Here is a 15354-nt window from a genome sequence, read left to right on the forward strand (position 1 = left end):
TCAGCGGAAACATTATAGTAGCGAATGCCACTCCCGTGTGTCCAAGACACGGCGACTGTGTTGGCATCACAGTCTAATGGCGTTTCCAGACCAGAGTGAGGACAAGGACCTACACCGAGACAGAGGCAAGTGAGGGAAAGTGCTTTGAATTTTTTTTTTAAAGACACTTAGAATGCAAATTAGGTGGTGTATTTGAACGCAACCCCCTCATTGCTCATAATAACAAATTTAAAGTCTGATTCAGGGCGGCACGGCAGTCGAGTGGTTAGCGCGCAGACCTCACAGCTAGGAGAAAAGGATTCAATTCCACCCTCGGCCATCTCTGTGTGGAGTTTGCATGTTCTTCCCGTGCATGTGTGGGTTTTCTCCGGGTACTCCGGTTTCCTCCCACATTCCAAAAACATGCTAGGTTAATTGGTGACTCCAAATTGTCCATAGGTATGAATGTGAGTGTGAATGGTTGTTTGTCTATATGTGCCCTGTGATTGGCTGGCGACCAGTCCAGGGTGTACCCCGCCTCTCGCCCAAAGACAGCTGGGATAGGCTCCAGCACCTCCACGACCCTTGTGAAAATGAATGAATGAAGTCTGATTCAAATATTCTGCTACGTATTACAGAAACCAGTGTTAGGTAAACAGATTTTCAGTGTGTGCTATCGCTTAACTTGATTTCGATTTGCAGTTACTTTGGTGCTGTTAATACATGCAAGATTCTGCCCTGTAATTTATCATTCTTTCAATAAAATACACAAAAATGTCATATTTCAGACACCGTGTGATTAATTAAAAAAACAATGTAACGTAAGTCTAAGACGGCGGCATCCCGTGTAGCTAAGGCAGCATTGGCTTCGACCGTCAATTTTGTTACATTACACCTTAAAACTTAAAACACAAGCCAAAACAAACACAAATTGATAGATACAGGAGTCAATGGTGTTCCATTACCTGTGCTGGCGTAGATGGGCTCGCTAACTAAACTCACACAGGTGTCATGGCGAGCCACAACAGTAATAGTATAATCTTGTCCACACGCCAGGTAAGGGAAATCACAAAAGTTGTCAGTGCTGTTGCATTCGTCGTTGAAGCCGAGGTTGCCCCACGCATACACAGTATAAGATGTGGCACCACGTGATTCATCCCACGTTACCAAGGTGATGCCGGAATTACAGTCCACATGTGCTGTCACGTGGGTTGGTATGCAGGGAGCTGGTGGTGGAGGGATGGAGATAAATATGACATCACTGCTACTATGGTGCATGTTATCTTAATAACTGTTGGTTACGCAAAATTAAGTACATTAACTCAATATAATAACAATAAAAACATAATAATCAAATTAATCATGTTTAATATTGTTTGCAGTGTTGTAGAAGTACACTAAGTGTCAATGCTTTGTTGTGATTGTTTGTACCTGTGTCAAATCCTTGGGCAAACACTAGTTCACTACTGCATGAATTAGTGTGGCTGACCACATTGACAGCGTAGCTCTCCCCACAAAGCAGCTGCTCAAAGGTACAGTTGGAGCTGCTGGAGTTACAGATGGTTGTCACTCCTTGGCTGTCCACGGCTGACACCACCTGTGTCTGATCTGGACCAGAGTTTTCCCAGGTCACCAACGCAACGTTGGTGCTGCACTGGAGATTCACCATCACATTGTTTGGTTCACATGGAGCTGAACAGCACAAGGAATTGGAAAAGAAAATGTGGGATTTATCACCGACAGAGGTTGGATAATTGTAAGTAATATTATTTAAAATGATTGAGAATGGCAGAATTAACCAAACTCATCAAATTAAATTAGATCTTACCTGACTGTATAATATAGTCAGAATACAGCCGACCACAGCTGACTGAAGGTGTTGTGACAACAATTCCATAGTCCAGGCCACATTTGAGGTTCTGGATGGTGCAGTGTGTGTTTGTGGTGTTGCAGGTTGTGGTCGTATCGTCACTGCCAATGGCGATGGCTGTGTAGGATACTGTATTACCAACACTACCCCTCCACTGCACCGCAAAAGAGTTGTTATTACAGTCGAGCTGTGCCTCAACCCTGTCAGGTAAGCAAGGAGCTACAGACAGCAAAAAAACAGAGAAGATGATAGTCATTAATCCTGGAGGGTTTTACCAAAGCATAAAAATGAATCTAATTCATACCTGAGTCAAATGTTGCAGTAGCCCCTGTCAGACTGTCGCAAGATGAACTGGAAGCGATAACAGTTGCTGTGTACTGATATCCACAGTACAACTTTACCGAACAGGTTGTTGATTCAGAGGAGCAGGTGACCACGTGACCATGGGTGCCAGTCACTGTAGCTGTGTAGTTGACAGCATGAACACTGGGGGCCCAGGTCAGTACTCCCAAGTTGGTACCACATTCAGCGCTCACAGTCAGGTTAGTAGGAGGGCAGGGAGCTGACAGGGACAATACAACATTCTCATAAGTATTCATGTGAAACATGCAAATCATGTGCGGTCCAGCCCTGAGCGCTAACCAGTAGGCTAAACACCCAGCCTCTCAACCCACTGACTAGTGCAGCTCTTGAGGCATTGGGGAGTGAAGTTTTACTTAATGTACTGTCTATGGCATGCAATGAAGCACCATTAGATTGATCCTGATTATAATCCTGATCAACAAATTAATAGGAAAAATACCATGAATGATGTCAACTGAAAAATATTAATTCTGTTTTTTTTTGCAAAGTTGGAGAAAACTAATTGCAGGGAAAAAGTCCAAAAAGAAGTTGTAACATTTTGAGTTTGACCATAATGTTGTGCAGTAATCCCTCAAAAGTAGCTTTAACTCTACAATAAATTGCAGTACTTAGATATTAACCTGTTTGTGTTCGTATTGTCTGACTGAGAGCGCTGGTGCACTCCAAGTCCATGGCAGCAACTGCGAGTGTGTACAGCTGTCCACACTGGAGCCCACTGATCACATGAGACGTTTGGGTTGCAGAATAAGTGGCGTTGACGCCACCGTCTTCCTCTGTGTGGATTATGTAGCTAGCGCCACTCTCTGGACTTGGGTCCCAGCTTACTGTGATGTCATTGTTAGCACAGTTTGTTTCTCCAGCCACTGATTTTGGTGGGCAGATGACTACAAAACACAAAAGAATTAAGCTTCAAAATCATTTCTAAACATACATCATATTATTGTAAAATCTTGTTAGTCATTTTTAGTCTGTTTGATGTTGCAATTGTGAGTACATTTCAGATAATGTCATCCCGTGGTATATCACATAAAAAAATAAGGTTCTCCTCTCATTTTGTGTGGAAGTGGTACATTTTTGGCTTCATTGCCATTCTTCCCCACACTGAAACACTTCAAGTTTAGAATAAGTACATTGGAGAGGCTAAATTACATTTGTCAATATTCATCCCCAACTTCATACCTGACTGAAAAGATTGAGGCAGACTGGGTTCGCTCCAACATCCCCTCCCAACGGTGACAACTGTGACTGTGCCTGTCTCACCACAGTTGAGGTGTGTGAGGGAGCAGAATGTATTGCTAGAGTTGCAGCTGTGATAGTCGTCGGTAGAGGTTATTAAGGTGACTTCATAGCCATCTGCTTGCAATGCAGCATTCCATGTCACTTCGGCCACATTCCCATTACACTGCAGGGAAACCTGCACATTGGTCGGAGGACAGGATCCTACAGCAAAATGTGCAAAAGAGGAGGATGGGATAACAAAGACAAGGTCGGTGAAGCAGATATGGTATAGGATTTCTAGCCATATTTCATTGAGATCCCGCCAACTTTACCTGCAATATATGTGTATGGTTCGCTGTCCAAGCCCTGACAGAGGTCAGAGACTGGAGTTACAATGATGGTGTAAGTCTGGTCGCACAGCATACCAGGCAGGTGACAATTACTGTCATTTGTGGTACATTGTTTCATGTCACCGTTAAGGCTTTGTGCTGTCACGTTGTACCACATGGCACCAGGACTGTGCCGCCAGCTTACTGCTGCTGTGTTGTTTTCACAAAGCAGGGAGGCTTGGACGTTTAGGGGAGCACAGGGTGCTGATGAAAAAAGAAAGAGAGACATAGATATTGAATATTAGTTTAGGTTTCTTTCCAATATTTATACAATAATAAACTGTTTACTGTCATGTCATGAATTTTAAAAAATCTTTATTTAACTACTCCTTTCTTACCTGTCAGTATCTGTGTCACATTAGACATGCTGCTGTTGCATTGGTCATTCATTGCCATGACAGTCACATTGTACATGTTACCACAGCTCAGTGAGGGAACGAAGCAGTCTGTCTGGTTGGAGGTGCAGGAGATCATGTGATTTGCGGAATAGACGTGGGCGTAAAAACTGTTACTGCCCAATGTCTCATCCCAGTTCAGCATGGCTATGCCCGTCTCACAGGAGTATGTGTGTCCCACATTTGTTGGAGGACAGGGAGCTGGACAAAGAGTAGTAAAATCAACTTCTGAATTCCTCTATGTAATGTGCACTATAACTAAACATCCATAAGGAATAATTGATATCATGTCCATCAGCCCATATGGCCAAACACAGGAGTGGAGGAGCGTGTTAGTGAAGTGAGAGGAAATAAATGAAAGCACATTGCATTTATGTTGGACTTCTTTCCAAGTTGCAAAGAATACAAACACACCTGTCACAATCTCAAAGGTCGAGCTGGGATTGCTGAAACATTGAGTTCCTTGAGCAACTGCGTGGGCAGTGTAGGTGTTTCCACAGAGCAGGTCACTCAGGGTACAACTGAAGTTGGTGGTGGAGCCACAAGAAGTAGAATGTCCCATGCTGGAGGTTGCGTTGACTGTCACATTCCTGATATTTGCATCTTGAAGCCAGGAAATCAAGGCCTGGTTGGAGGCGCAGTCCAGTGAGTGGTCTTGAATTGTTGGAGGACAGGGGGCTGGGCGGGAAATAGAACAACCATACAACAAAATCAGGTGTCTTGTCGGATTTGTAAGCTTAGATCACAGTAACAATGGACTGTACATTTTAATTGTTTTTCATCTTATTAGTGATGAATGACATCAGTACACAATGCACTTCAGGAAACCTTCAAAGAAAATACTTTTTCTGTACTATACTTTACTAGAGGGATCATAAATGTACTGAATGTTTTCATAATGGGCTATATACAGTATATACTGTAAATGATTTACAGTTTAATTGCCTCTATGTCTTTCTGTACCGTACCTGTTGTTAGATTTGTTTGGGCATGAATGGAACTTGTGCAGACCCCATCCTCTGCCAGTACTGTCACAGTGTAGTCCTCCCCGCATAGCAGCTGACTCAGCTCACAGTAATTCATGGTTGAAGTACATGTATCATTGTGTCCATGGGCCTTAGCCAAGACTGTGTAATATTGAGCTCCGGCACTATGTTCCCACGTCACTGTTGCCACCCCAGAAATGCAATCAAAGGACACCCCGATACTTGTTGGATCACAGGGTGCTAAAGAAAAGACATGAAGATGTGATTCATTTTTTTTTGTAAATTAGCATATAAAAGTAGAAAAAAGAACATTTACCAGTTGTGACAGAGACCTCAACACTGTCAGAGTTGTTACACTGGTTGTTTAGAGTCACCACACTTAGCACATACGTGTTAGCACACTGTAAATCAGGGAACTCGCAGCTTTGGTCTGATGTTGGACAAGTAGAAGAGTAATTTCCAATTCCCGTAAGGGTGGAGATATATGACAGTGCACCAGCAGCTGCATCCCATGATGCATGCACAGTGTTAGAATAACACTCTGCAACGCCTTGCACATTAACAGGAAGGCAAGGAACTAGGAGAAAGTTGAAAAGGGGGGAAAATTACAACAAATTAGATTATTTGATTAATTTGACGACTATTTGCATTTAATAATAAAGTCTCACCAGAACTAATCGTCTCTGGAAGACTTCTGGGACTTTCACATGTGCTGCCGACTGCTGTTACTGTCACCTCGTATTGCTTCCCACAAATTAAGTTTGTCACTGTGCACATGGAGGTCTCTGTGATGCATTTGAGTTCTGTCCCATCTTCAGTCAGCGCGCTGGCACTGTAGTTTACTGGCATTAACCCAGGCGTCCAACTGATGGTCAGCAAGTTGGTTGTGCAGTTCAAGGTGTTTACAACATTCTGCACTACACATGGGGCTGACACAGAAGCAATGTTTTAAACATACTACATTTCTTTGAATGCAAACATATTTAGTATACTGTACTTAAAGTGCTCATGACAACAAAAAAGTGTGAAACCAACAATAACAAAATGAAAGTACTCACTTAATAAAAGTTTTTGTCATACAGCAGTCAACCATAAATAAACAAAAACAAAATACGAGTGAAATGAAAATGTGACTTTCAAACGCCCCCCAGTGAATTTCTGTACTGCCGCCATCTTGGCAGTGACGTCACAAAACGTCACTTTCTCCTCCTTCTCCAGTTTCCGTAAAGAGACTAGTCTCAGTGACAAAAGGTGCACACACGTATAACACAGGAAATATGCCTTTCAGTATTATTTTTCACTGCAAAAATAAGATTAACATGTGCTTTGGTGTCATGAGCACTTTAAGGATACATTTGACAAATAAATCTGAAAATGTACTAATAATACAATCACTGGCATACTGTAAATTGTAAAATCATCAATCATTGGTGGAAAAGACCAAGTTAAAGTCAATATATACTGTTAATGTTGATTTTGAAGAAGAGAAGACAGTCTTACCAGCTTCATGGATGACTGGCTCACTTTCAGGACTTTGGCAGTCACCATCTGTGGCTGACACAGTAAAGCTATACTCCGTGCCACAATGCAAATTCTCTAAATAGCACCCAAGGTTTGATCCTGCTGCACAGGTCAAAGTGTGTCCATTTGTGCTGACTGCCTTGCCAGTGTAGGACACTGCATTAGGACTGCTGTTCCAACTCAACATGGCAGAGGAGCTGGTACAGTTGATTGAGACATTCAGCTGGGATGGGGGGCAGGGCACTGCAGGTACATTCAGAAGTGCATTAAGTATATAAGAACTTAATACCAATTTGAAGTAAATATTCCTCAATGGCTTTACCTGTCCTTACCACAACCCCAAGACTCTCATTGCTAAAACAATTGTCATTGCCAGCAGCCACTGCAATGCTGTAGACCTGGCTGCACATCAGATCCTCCAGTCTGCAGCTTGTCTCGTTGGAAGCACACAACAACCGATGGCCGTCTTTGTATGTTGCAGCTGCCTGATAGTACAGAGCACCACGACTTGTTTGCCATGATACATCAACAAAACTCTGACCACAGTTTGTTATCGCCTCGACATTAGTGGGCACACATGGTGCTGCAGGAACAAAAACAAAGGGAAATAAGAAATCAACAAAAGGAGCTAACAAAAGAGATGACAGAGAAACAAAAGGAGATATCGTAATTATGTAGACATCAAGCCAAAAAAAGATCTAGAGAAATATCTAGAGTATTACATAATAAATATCAATAAACGGGCCATTTAACGACTTCGATAATACTGCGGTAAACCAATCCATGACGTAAACATCATCCATCCATTTTCTACTCCTTATCCAGTCCAGGGTGTACCCTGCCTCCCGCCCAAAGTCAGCTGGGATAGGCTCCAGCATACCCCCCAATCCTAGTGAGGACAAGCGGAATAGACAATGAATGGATGGATGGATCAGTCACATTTCTGGGATACCTTTGACAATGTTCAAGCATTGCTTTTCACTCACCTTTCCAAACAGGTAACACTGAGGGATGACTGACACAGTTGTCCGTAACAGACATCACTTTCAGTGAGTAGTCCTGCCCACACTCCAGCGGGCTGATACTCAGCTCAGACCAAGTGCTGTTATATAATGTTTGTGTGTTATTGTATGAGATTGCAGCCATGTAACTGTCTGCTTGACTTGACGCGTTCCAGCCGATCGTCAGCACTTGTGATTGGCAGTCGAAATGGGCGTCCACCTTGGGGCCACAAGGGACTGGAAGAAAAACCGCATGTGTTTTAGACAGTGATAGAATAATAAAGTGTATGCATTCTATTAATCAAAGGTAAATTTAACAACAAGTGTGTATTAGCAAATATTAGAAATGATCCAAAGACGTGAATGCAAGTGCTGAATTCCAGCCACTCAATAATGAACATGATCAAATTTGACACGTACTAAATGGCGTACAGAATGAATGAATGAATGTATTCAATGTCTATCATACCATCCCTGGTTATTATGAGCTTGTGGTAAATATTGAGAATAGAATATAGTCTCACCAGACTCCATATAAATGGGCTGAGAAGGCATGCTGGGGCAGATGCTGTCATGGTGGCAGACAGTGACAGTGTAGAGCTGACCACATTTCAGGTTTGGTACCCTGCAGCTCGTTGTAGTGGAACTGCAGCTCAAAAGTCTATCCTCTACATCCACTATGGTGGCGGTGTATGAGTTAATTTCAGGTTGACCATGCCATGAAATCACAGCTTCATTTGCATTACAATCCAAAGAGGCGGTAACGTTGTCTGGAGGGCAAGGTGCTGAAATAACAAATGGGAGATTTTGTCTTTAACAAATTCAACGGTATGTTATACACTGTTATACACAAATGAAACTCACCTGTCTCAATGGTGACCGCTTCGCTCTGGCTGCTATTACACATGAAGTTGGAGCCAATGACGTATGCTGTATAAATGGTGCTGCACTTCAAGCCATAGATGGTACAAGTTAAATCCATTGTGTTACAGCTATGAACAACACCATTGCTGTCCATAGCCACGGCCATATAGAAAAGAGTGCTGCCCGACACTGCCCAGGCGACCGTGATGGAGTCGGCTCCACATTCCTTGACTGCTGTCACATTATGGGGTTTGCATGGGACTAGAGAAAAGACACACGGTGTAATGTTATTATTTCAATCACACTGACTGCATCAACTGACAATTATTTCAATTAGTGATAGACTTTTCAATCAATTTAAGAAGTAGTGGTACTAACTAAAATACAGTATTGCTTAATGTTGTCTAGATGAGGTGAGAGTTTGTATTATCGTTTGTTGTTTGGTTTACATCACGCTTCAAATTTTGCTGTTTTGTGATTGACTGTGGCAACTTAAGCAATTTTTCAGATGTGAGGCTTTAACAAAAACCTTGTAGGTTGTGTTTTATTTACGATTGCCCCATAATGTCTGCGACAGGTAGGATCAGTTAATTTTTATGCAACAAATCATAAATGACCTTACCTGTCTCAGCAACAGGTCCAAGTGTCCGTGGACTAGCACATTCATCATCGTAAGCTGTGATAAAGATGGTCAAGTATTCTCCACAGTGAACACCTTCTATAGCACAGCTGTTAGACAGTGTGCTGCAGTTGTAGTGGCTGAATCCCTTATTGCCAAAAGCCTCCACGGTGTAATGCAGTGCTCCCTCAGCCAGGTCCCACTTGCTAACCAGAAGGTTAGAGTTGCAGTCGGCAGATGTTTGCAGATTTTGGGGTATACAGGGTGCTGAATGCAAACACATACAGTTATTTCAACAATGACATCATTTCCATACAGTTAGTGTCTTAGCAATGTAATTGTAATGATAAGTGACTTTGTGCCAAAAGGATATAAGAGTTTCACATGTATGGCAGTACAAAACAAATAGAAAGAAAGACATTAGTACAATGTCACCCACGAAGCATTTTGAATATTCTTCTGGAATGAAGACACAATTAGAGTCTAGCTGTTCCACCATTGCTGTAGTTTAATTAATTATTATATCTTAAATGTCATAAATTCATCAAAATTGACTTTCACTTCTAGGCTAAAAAAATAGGAATCTGCGCCTACTACTGTGACCATATTCATCAAAATCTTACATTAGGTGAACAGCTATACAATTATTAGGGGTGTCAGATTAAAGTATTGATTGTGATTAATTAATTATGGTCATATTTAGCATGTTTTTTACATGTTAATCTAAATCATGAATCTCTAACGATGCGAGTTGTCTTTTTTATAAAAATCTGTTTTTATGCATTGTACTTCTTGTGCTTGAGCTGATGGGAGTGCTAGTGCTTCTTTAGCATCAGCTAATAGGCTCCCATTGGAGTTGGAAGGGCAAGGTGAGTAGCGGTGAGGGGACGTGAAAATGGACGAGCAGTTGTCAGTCCAACGAAAGGGAAATTTAAAAATGCTCCGATGGTACCATTGATAAAGGTAGAATGATATGCCTGCTTTGTAATAAGTTTTCTTGCCATCGAAGTAGCTCACAGCTTTAGCAACACAAGGCATCTTGTCGTGATTGCAGCCATAGCTAACGTTAACAGCAAAGACATTAACGATTTAGCAGGCCATAGCAAAGGTCTTCGAACACGACTTATATAAGCAGGTTGACGACTGACAGGTAGACAAATGTTCTTGTCACGTGGATAGCGATAAACAGGCCGTTAAGACGAGGGGTCTTATTGGTCCAGTGACCCGCCGTACAAGCCACTGTGCAGGACTACAGTGAAAATCAGCAAGATGTACAACGGCAAAAAGAAAAGCAAACTTAAGATTTTGGTGCAGGATTCGCCCTTGCAGGCAGGGACTAAATACAGTGGAATGTACTGCATCTGTGTACCTCTGTTAAAAAGCAATAAATTACACTTTTTTGTTACATATTAATATTTTGATATTTTAATAATTATCCTACCTTCCCAAGCTTAACAAGGAATGATCTGCCAATATGTGATCATACCTGTGTTAATATCTACTGTTGAGCTGGTCTGGCTTTTGCACTGCCCTGAGATGGAGTAGACTGTGAAGTAGTATTGTCGCCCGCACATAGTATTTGTGAAGTAGCATGAGTTGTCTACTGTGAGGCAGTCTTGGACCACGCCCTGGGAACAGACAAATCATCAAATGTAATTTACTATACGACAAAGAATCTTACAGTTTTCACAGAAAATAATAATACAAACAGGCAAGTACCTTAGAGTCCACTGCCCTGGCCATGTAATGGTCTGTGTTGTTTGTGTGTTCCCAGGAAAAGATGATGACTTCACTGGAACAATCCCGCAACAACTCCAGGTTTTTGGGAGGACACGGGACTTAAAAAGACAAAAATAATGACCTCAGTTTTCATTACAAATTCATTTGTTTGTTCCACTTTATCAATGGTAGGAAAAATAATTTATATAGATCTGAATACAAGCATAAAAGCAATTACTAATCCCTTGTCAAGTTAAATGACCCTGATACTGAAGACTGTATCGCAGTTTTTCCTTTGTGTTACTCCATATGAGGTTTCAAGTTTAACACAAACATAGGTCATTTGAAGCAAGATGAACACAACACAAAGTGATAAAGACGTTAAAGCTCAATGGGAGACCCAGTTTTTAGAGGAGACACCTAGCGATGGACACAATTACACGTAGCAGAACAACTCAACTCCACCAAAAAAGGTAAACTAGTATTCCCAAAGGAGCTACGTCTTTATCATGAGGACAAATCATCAGGCGGGGTGAATGATTCATAACTGAAAAGAACCGTATTATTTGTGACAGTAGGCTGGAATCTTGGTCCACATGAAGGAGAGTGTAAGTGTTTTAAGCCTTAAGGCGTGAGGGAGTGAAGGTTACTGATACACTACATATCCACACAATCGAAGCTGTTACACTGTTATACTGATATTTAAATGCTCATTTTGGCTGTGATTCTGTGTGTTATTTCACCATCTCATAACTCATAAAATCTATTGAGTGTATTGGATTGTCTCCAATGTCTTACCAAGGTGACATTTTGTCAAACACAAAAACAACAATGCACAAACAAAAATAACAATGTTTCATGTCTAGCGTTACTTCACTCTTTTGATACTTGTTTGCGCTATTAAATCTCTGGATATCAAATAATGTCAGAGAACTACAAATTCCGGGGTGTGGGCAGTAAAAACGCCAAACCTGGCTTTCATAGAGAACAGAGAGACATGTGAGATGAGGATTCAGTGATTTCAGGGTGGGGCTGTGAAATTGTTCATCTTCCAACCTTTTTTTTTTTTTTCGGTACATCCAAATTGAAAACCCACAATAAACGAACAATGAGCGATGGTCATACATAACCAGTCTGGTTCAGCCAGCCTCGCTTTCTACCCTTAAAGTCGAGAGTGTAAGCCATGAGTTAAAAGTCAACTCATAGTCCGGCGTGACTCTTGTTTGGGGTTGAGGTTGATGTATGTATGTATGTACATCCGCACACATTAATAGTGAGGTTATCAATGACACATCTATCCACCCTAACATCATTTATTTTCTACGGTTTGTCCAGTTCAGGGTATGAAACATCATGGCGATGTCAGAGTGGAAAATAATTATTTGTGTCTTCTAAAAGGTCAAGTGATGGGGATACATTCTTCAGACAACAAATTGATTTCATCTCTCACCAGTATGAAAGGTGGCCCAGGTGGTATTGACCGTGTTCTCGCAGTTCTCCGCTATAGGTGTGACATGAACCTTGAAAGTCTGGTCACAGCTTAATCCGCTGATGTGACAGCTGGTGCTCTGGCTGGTACACATCAACATCGTGCCATTCTGGTCCATTGCTGTGGCTTTGTAGGAGTCTGCACCAAGCACACTCGTCCAGTGCACCATGACAGACTGAGAGGTGCAGCTGTAGTCCACCGATACTGCTGAAACTGGAGTCAACTCTGCAAGTCAAACAGTGCAGTATTATAGCATGTATTACATACTGTATGTTACATGTTATATGTGTATATATATTATCTACTTATCTGGGAACCTGTCACATGGCATCAAAAACACAAAGCAGCAGTTTGGCAAAAAGATAGTCCATTACTTTGATGATACCAATGACTCAAGAAGCATATGGCACGGTATCCAAAACACCACAGACTATAAACCTTGTTCAAAGACCTGCTGAATGACCTGAACAGGTTCTTAGCAAGTTTTGAGGCCAACAAATGTACTTCTGTACAGAAAACACCACCCCCTTTTTGGTGAGCAGGCGCTGTCTCTGTGAGGAAATCCCAGTGCAGGATTAATGGTTGCAGAGCTAGCGGTCCTGACAACATATCTGGATGCATGCTGAAGGAATGGACATCTTTAACAAGCCACTGAGTCAGGCAGTTGCACCATCCCAGTTCCCCAAACTGCTTGAATGTAGCACTGACACCAATCATCATGAACTACTTTGTAACGTTAGACATGGAACGCATCAGGGCCATCCTCTAGGACCCCTTTCGTTTCATATGGACGATACAACCTCCACCGCCCTCAACTCGAGACTCACCCATCTTGAAACAAAAGATCCATATGCACAAATGCTGTTCATAGACTTCAGTCAACATCAATACTGATACTGATTTCTTCAGTCACTCTTCCTATTAAGACCACTCCATTCTCCATGGGAGAACTCCAGAAATACCGTTCTAACCCCATAATATGCATTACATGGCTTCGCAAAGGTCATTGCTAACCATTGCTGTATAGCTTGCATGCTGTATTGCTGTACTCCACCCATTTCTTCTATCATAGATTGTTGTAAAACACTATTTTCTGGTCACTATTTCCATACCAAAGAACAAATTATATCTGATGCCATTTCCATGAGACTACCCAGCCTATACAACAGAAGAAGACCTCCAAACTATATTTACTGATATATGGTTGGTGATAGTAACTTGGCTCTGCTGACTCACTGTTAGTGGTGTACATGTAGAGCGTGGGCTCGCTCGGGACCAGGAACCTGTTGAATGAGGATACTGATATCGTATATGTGGAACATGGCAGGATGCTGTCCACATCAAGGCTGGTGTCGGAGACGTTGTATACAGTTGGTTTACTGTCAGGGTCATCTGTGTTCTGGACTTCTACGTGGTACCACAGGACATTTTCCACTGGCTGCCACATCACCCTTGCTGTGTCGTGGCCTGTCTGCGTCACCGTGAGACCCACTGGAGGCGGCATCACTACAAGTAGACAATAGTATATTTATTTGTACTGTATTACCTCACTCGTACTGTACTGTATTATCTCATTTTAAGCCAAATGTGCCAGCTTGTTTGATAACTTGCCAATTCTATCCCATTTTGACTATTCTTATTCGTAGTTTTGTTACACACTTTGCCTAACTGTCACTGGCAGTACTTTGCTTAGCTTGCTAGCTAGCTAGCTAGCTAGCAGTTAGCTGGCGCTAACCACCTAGCTTCTGGTCTTATGACTCCAAATGCGACCTGGACACTGAATTTATTCAGTTAATGTGGTTATCTTGAAAATAATTATTCAACAGTTTATTACCTGTGTATTCATATTACTTTAAAACATGTATCAAATTTAACTCAGATTTGTGTGAAATAGGACCAAAATTGCTTCGCACAAATAAAGGCATCGCAAAAAAATTATTATTTTGTAATAATTACCTACTGGAATTTTCTAACGGCACCCGCTTATCATCCACTTATCATAAATGAATTGAAAAATGAGATCTGTATCTTCCGATATCTCTCATGGATGATTGGTATCAGAATAGGCAGCATAAAACCCTGATCGACGCATCCCAGTATAGATTCTGCCTTTACAAATTCACCATTATTAATTCCCCTATTACTACTAATATACTAATACTAGTAATATACTAACAATGCTCATTGCTCGGTTTAAATTAATACTGTCTGACAGCTATTATTTAACAATAAATGTATAATTATTACTGGTATTTTACTTTCCAATGGCGTCTAACCATTGTATAATTCTATCTTGCTTTCAATAAAATACAGTAAAAATTGGTATATTTCAGACATAGTTGCAAGTGGTGATTAAATATGATTAATTAATTTGAAAACTGATTAAAAATCTGATTAAAAATTGTAATGTAATCATTTGATAGCCCTTACAGGAAATGTGTATATATTTGAATGTGGAATTTCTGATGTGCGGGTTTTGTGAATTTTTGTGATTTTTTTTTATATACTGTAACTCTTGGAATGGTTTTGGATCTCATGAAATAATTAAATTAAGTTGAAAACTGTAATAATGGATTGGTTTTTGTCAAGACCTTTTCACAACACCTCTCTTGACACTGCTCCCAACTTCAGCTAGTATGAAAGATGTGACTTACATGTAGTGATGGTCCTCACTTTACTTGGGCGGCCCATGCCTGCATGGTTGACGGTGTATACGAAGCAGTCGTAGTTGGTGTAAGGGGTCAAGTTCTCCACAATTGCGTAGGTTTCAGTGACGGTCAGGTTAAACACTTGGCTGCCGTCCTGGGAGTTCACCTGCAGGAAGTAGCGGTCTGCGGAGGGTACCTCGGTCCAGGTTACCGAAATAGAATTACTTGACAACGCACTGCCATCTATTATCTGTGAAGCATCCGGGACTGGGGGAAAAGTGAAAGAAGTAAAG

The 15354-nt window shown here is 41.4% G+C and overlaps 1 protein-coding gene across 1 annotated transcript; it reads right to left on the minus strand.

Moving 5' to 3' along the window:
* Positions 1 to 1181: 1181 nt before the first annotated feature.
* On the minus strand, positions 1182 to 14447 carry fndc7b (fibronectin type III domain containing 7b). Its single transcript, XM_078789911.1, has 23 exons — positions 14370 to 14447; positions 13650 to 13919; positions 12375 to 12638; positions 10925 to 11043; positions 10692 to 10833; positions 9209 to 9472; positions 8587 to 8847; positions 8247 to 8507; positions 7708 to 7959; positions 7044 to 7304; positions 6701 to 6964; positions 5869 to 6129; positions 5517 to 5777; positions 5183 to 5440; positions 4629 to 4892; positions 4158 to 4415; positions 3763 to 4023; positions 3392 to 3652; positions 2833 to 3096; positions 2154 to 2411; positions 1808 to 2068; positions 1411 to 1671; positions 1182 to 1270 (listed from the first exon to the last, which is right to left on the minus strand). The coding sequence occupies exons 2-23, from the start codon at positions 13915 to 13917 to the stop codon at positions 1182 to 1184; spliced, it is 5313 nt and encodes a 1770-aa protein (XP_078646037.1). The 5' UTR covers positions 13918 to 13919; positions 14370 to 14447.
* Between the last annotated feature and the right edge of the window lie 907 nt (positions 14448 to 15354).

This window comes from Doryrhamphus excisus, linkage group LG4 (genome assembly GCF_037039965.1).
Source record: "Doryrhamphus excisus strain RoL-2023G ecotype Guam linkage group LG4, RoL_Dexc_Guam_v1.1, whole genome shotgun sequence".
In the NCBI taxonomy this organism is placed as follows: Eukaryota; Metazoa; Chordata; class Actinopteri; order Syngnathiformes; family Syngnathidae; genus Doryrhamphus; species Doryrhamphus excisus.

What these genes read in the sequence shown, in the direction of transcription:
- fndc7b (XM_078789911.1), bottom strand. Translation starts at nt 13,917, where the DNA reads ATGCCGCCTCCAGTGGGTCTCACGGTGACGCAGACAGGCCACGACACA. An exon ending in GCCCATTTATATGGAGTCTG is followed by an intron (nt 7,960 to 8,246) that starts GTGAGACTATAT and finishes TTTTTCTTCCAG; the next exon opens with TCCCTTGTGGCCCCAAGGTG. An exon ending in GACAATACGAACACAAACAG is followed by an intron (nt 2,412 to 2,832) that starts GTTAATATCTAA and finishes TGTCCCTGTCAG; the next exon opens with CTCCCTGCCCTCCTACTAAC.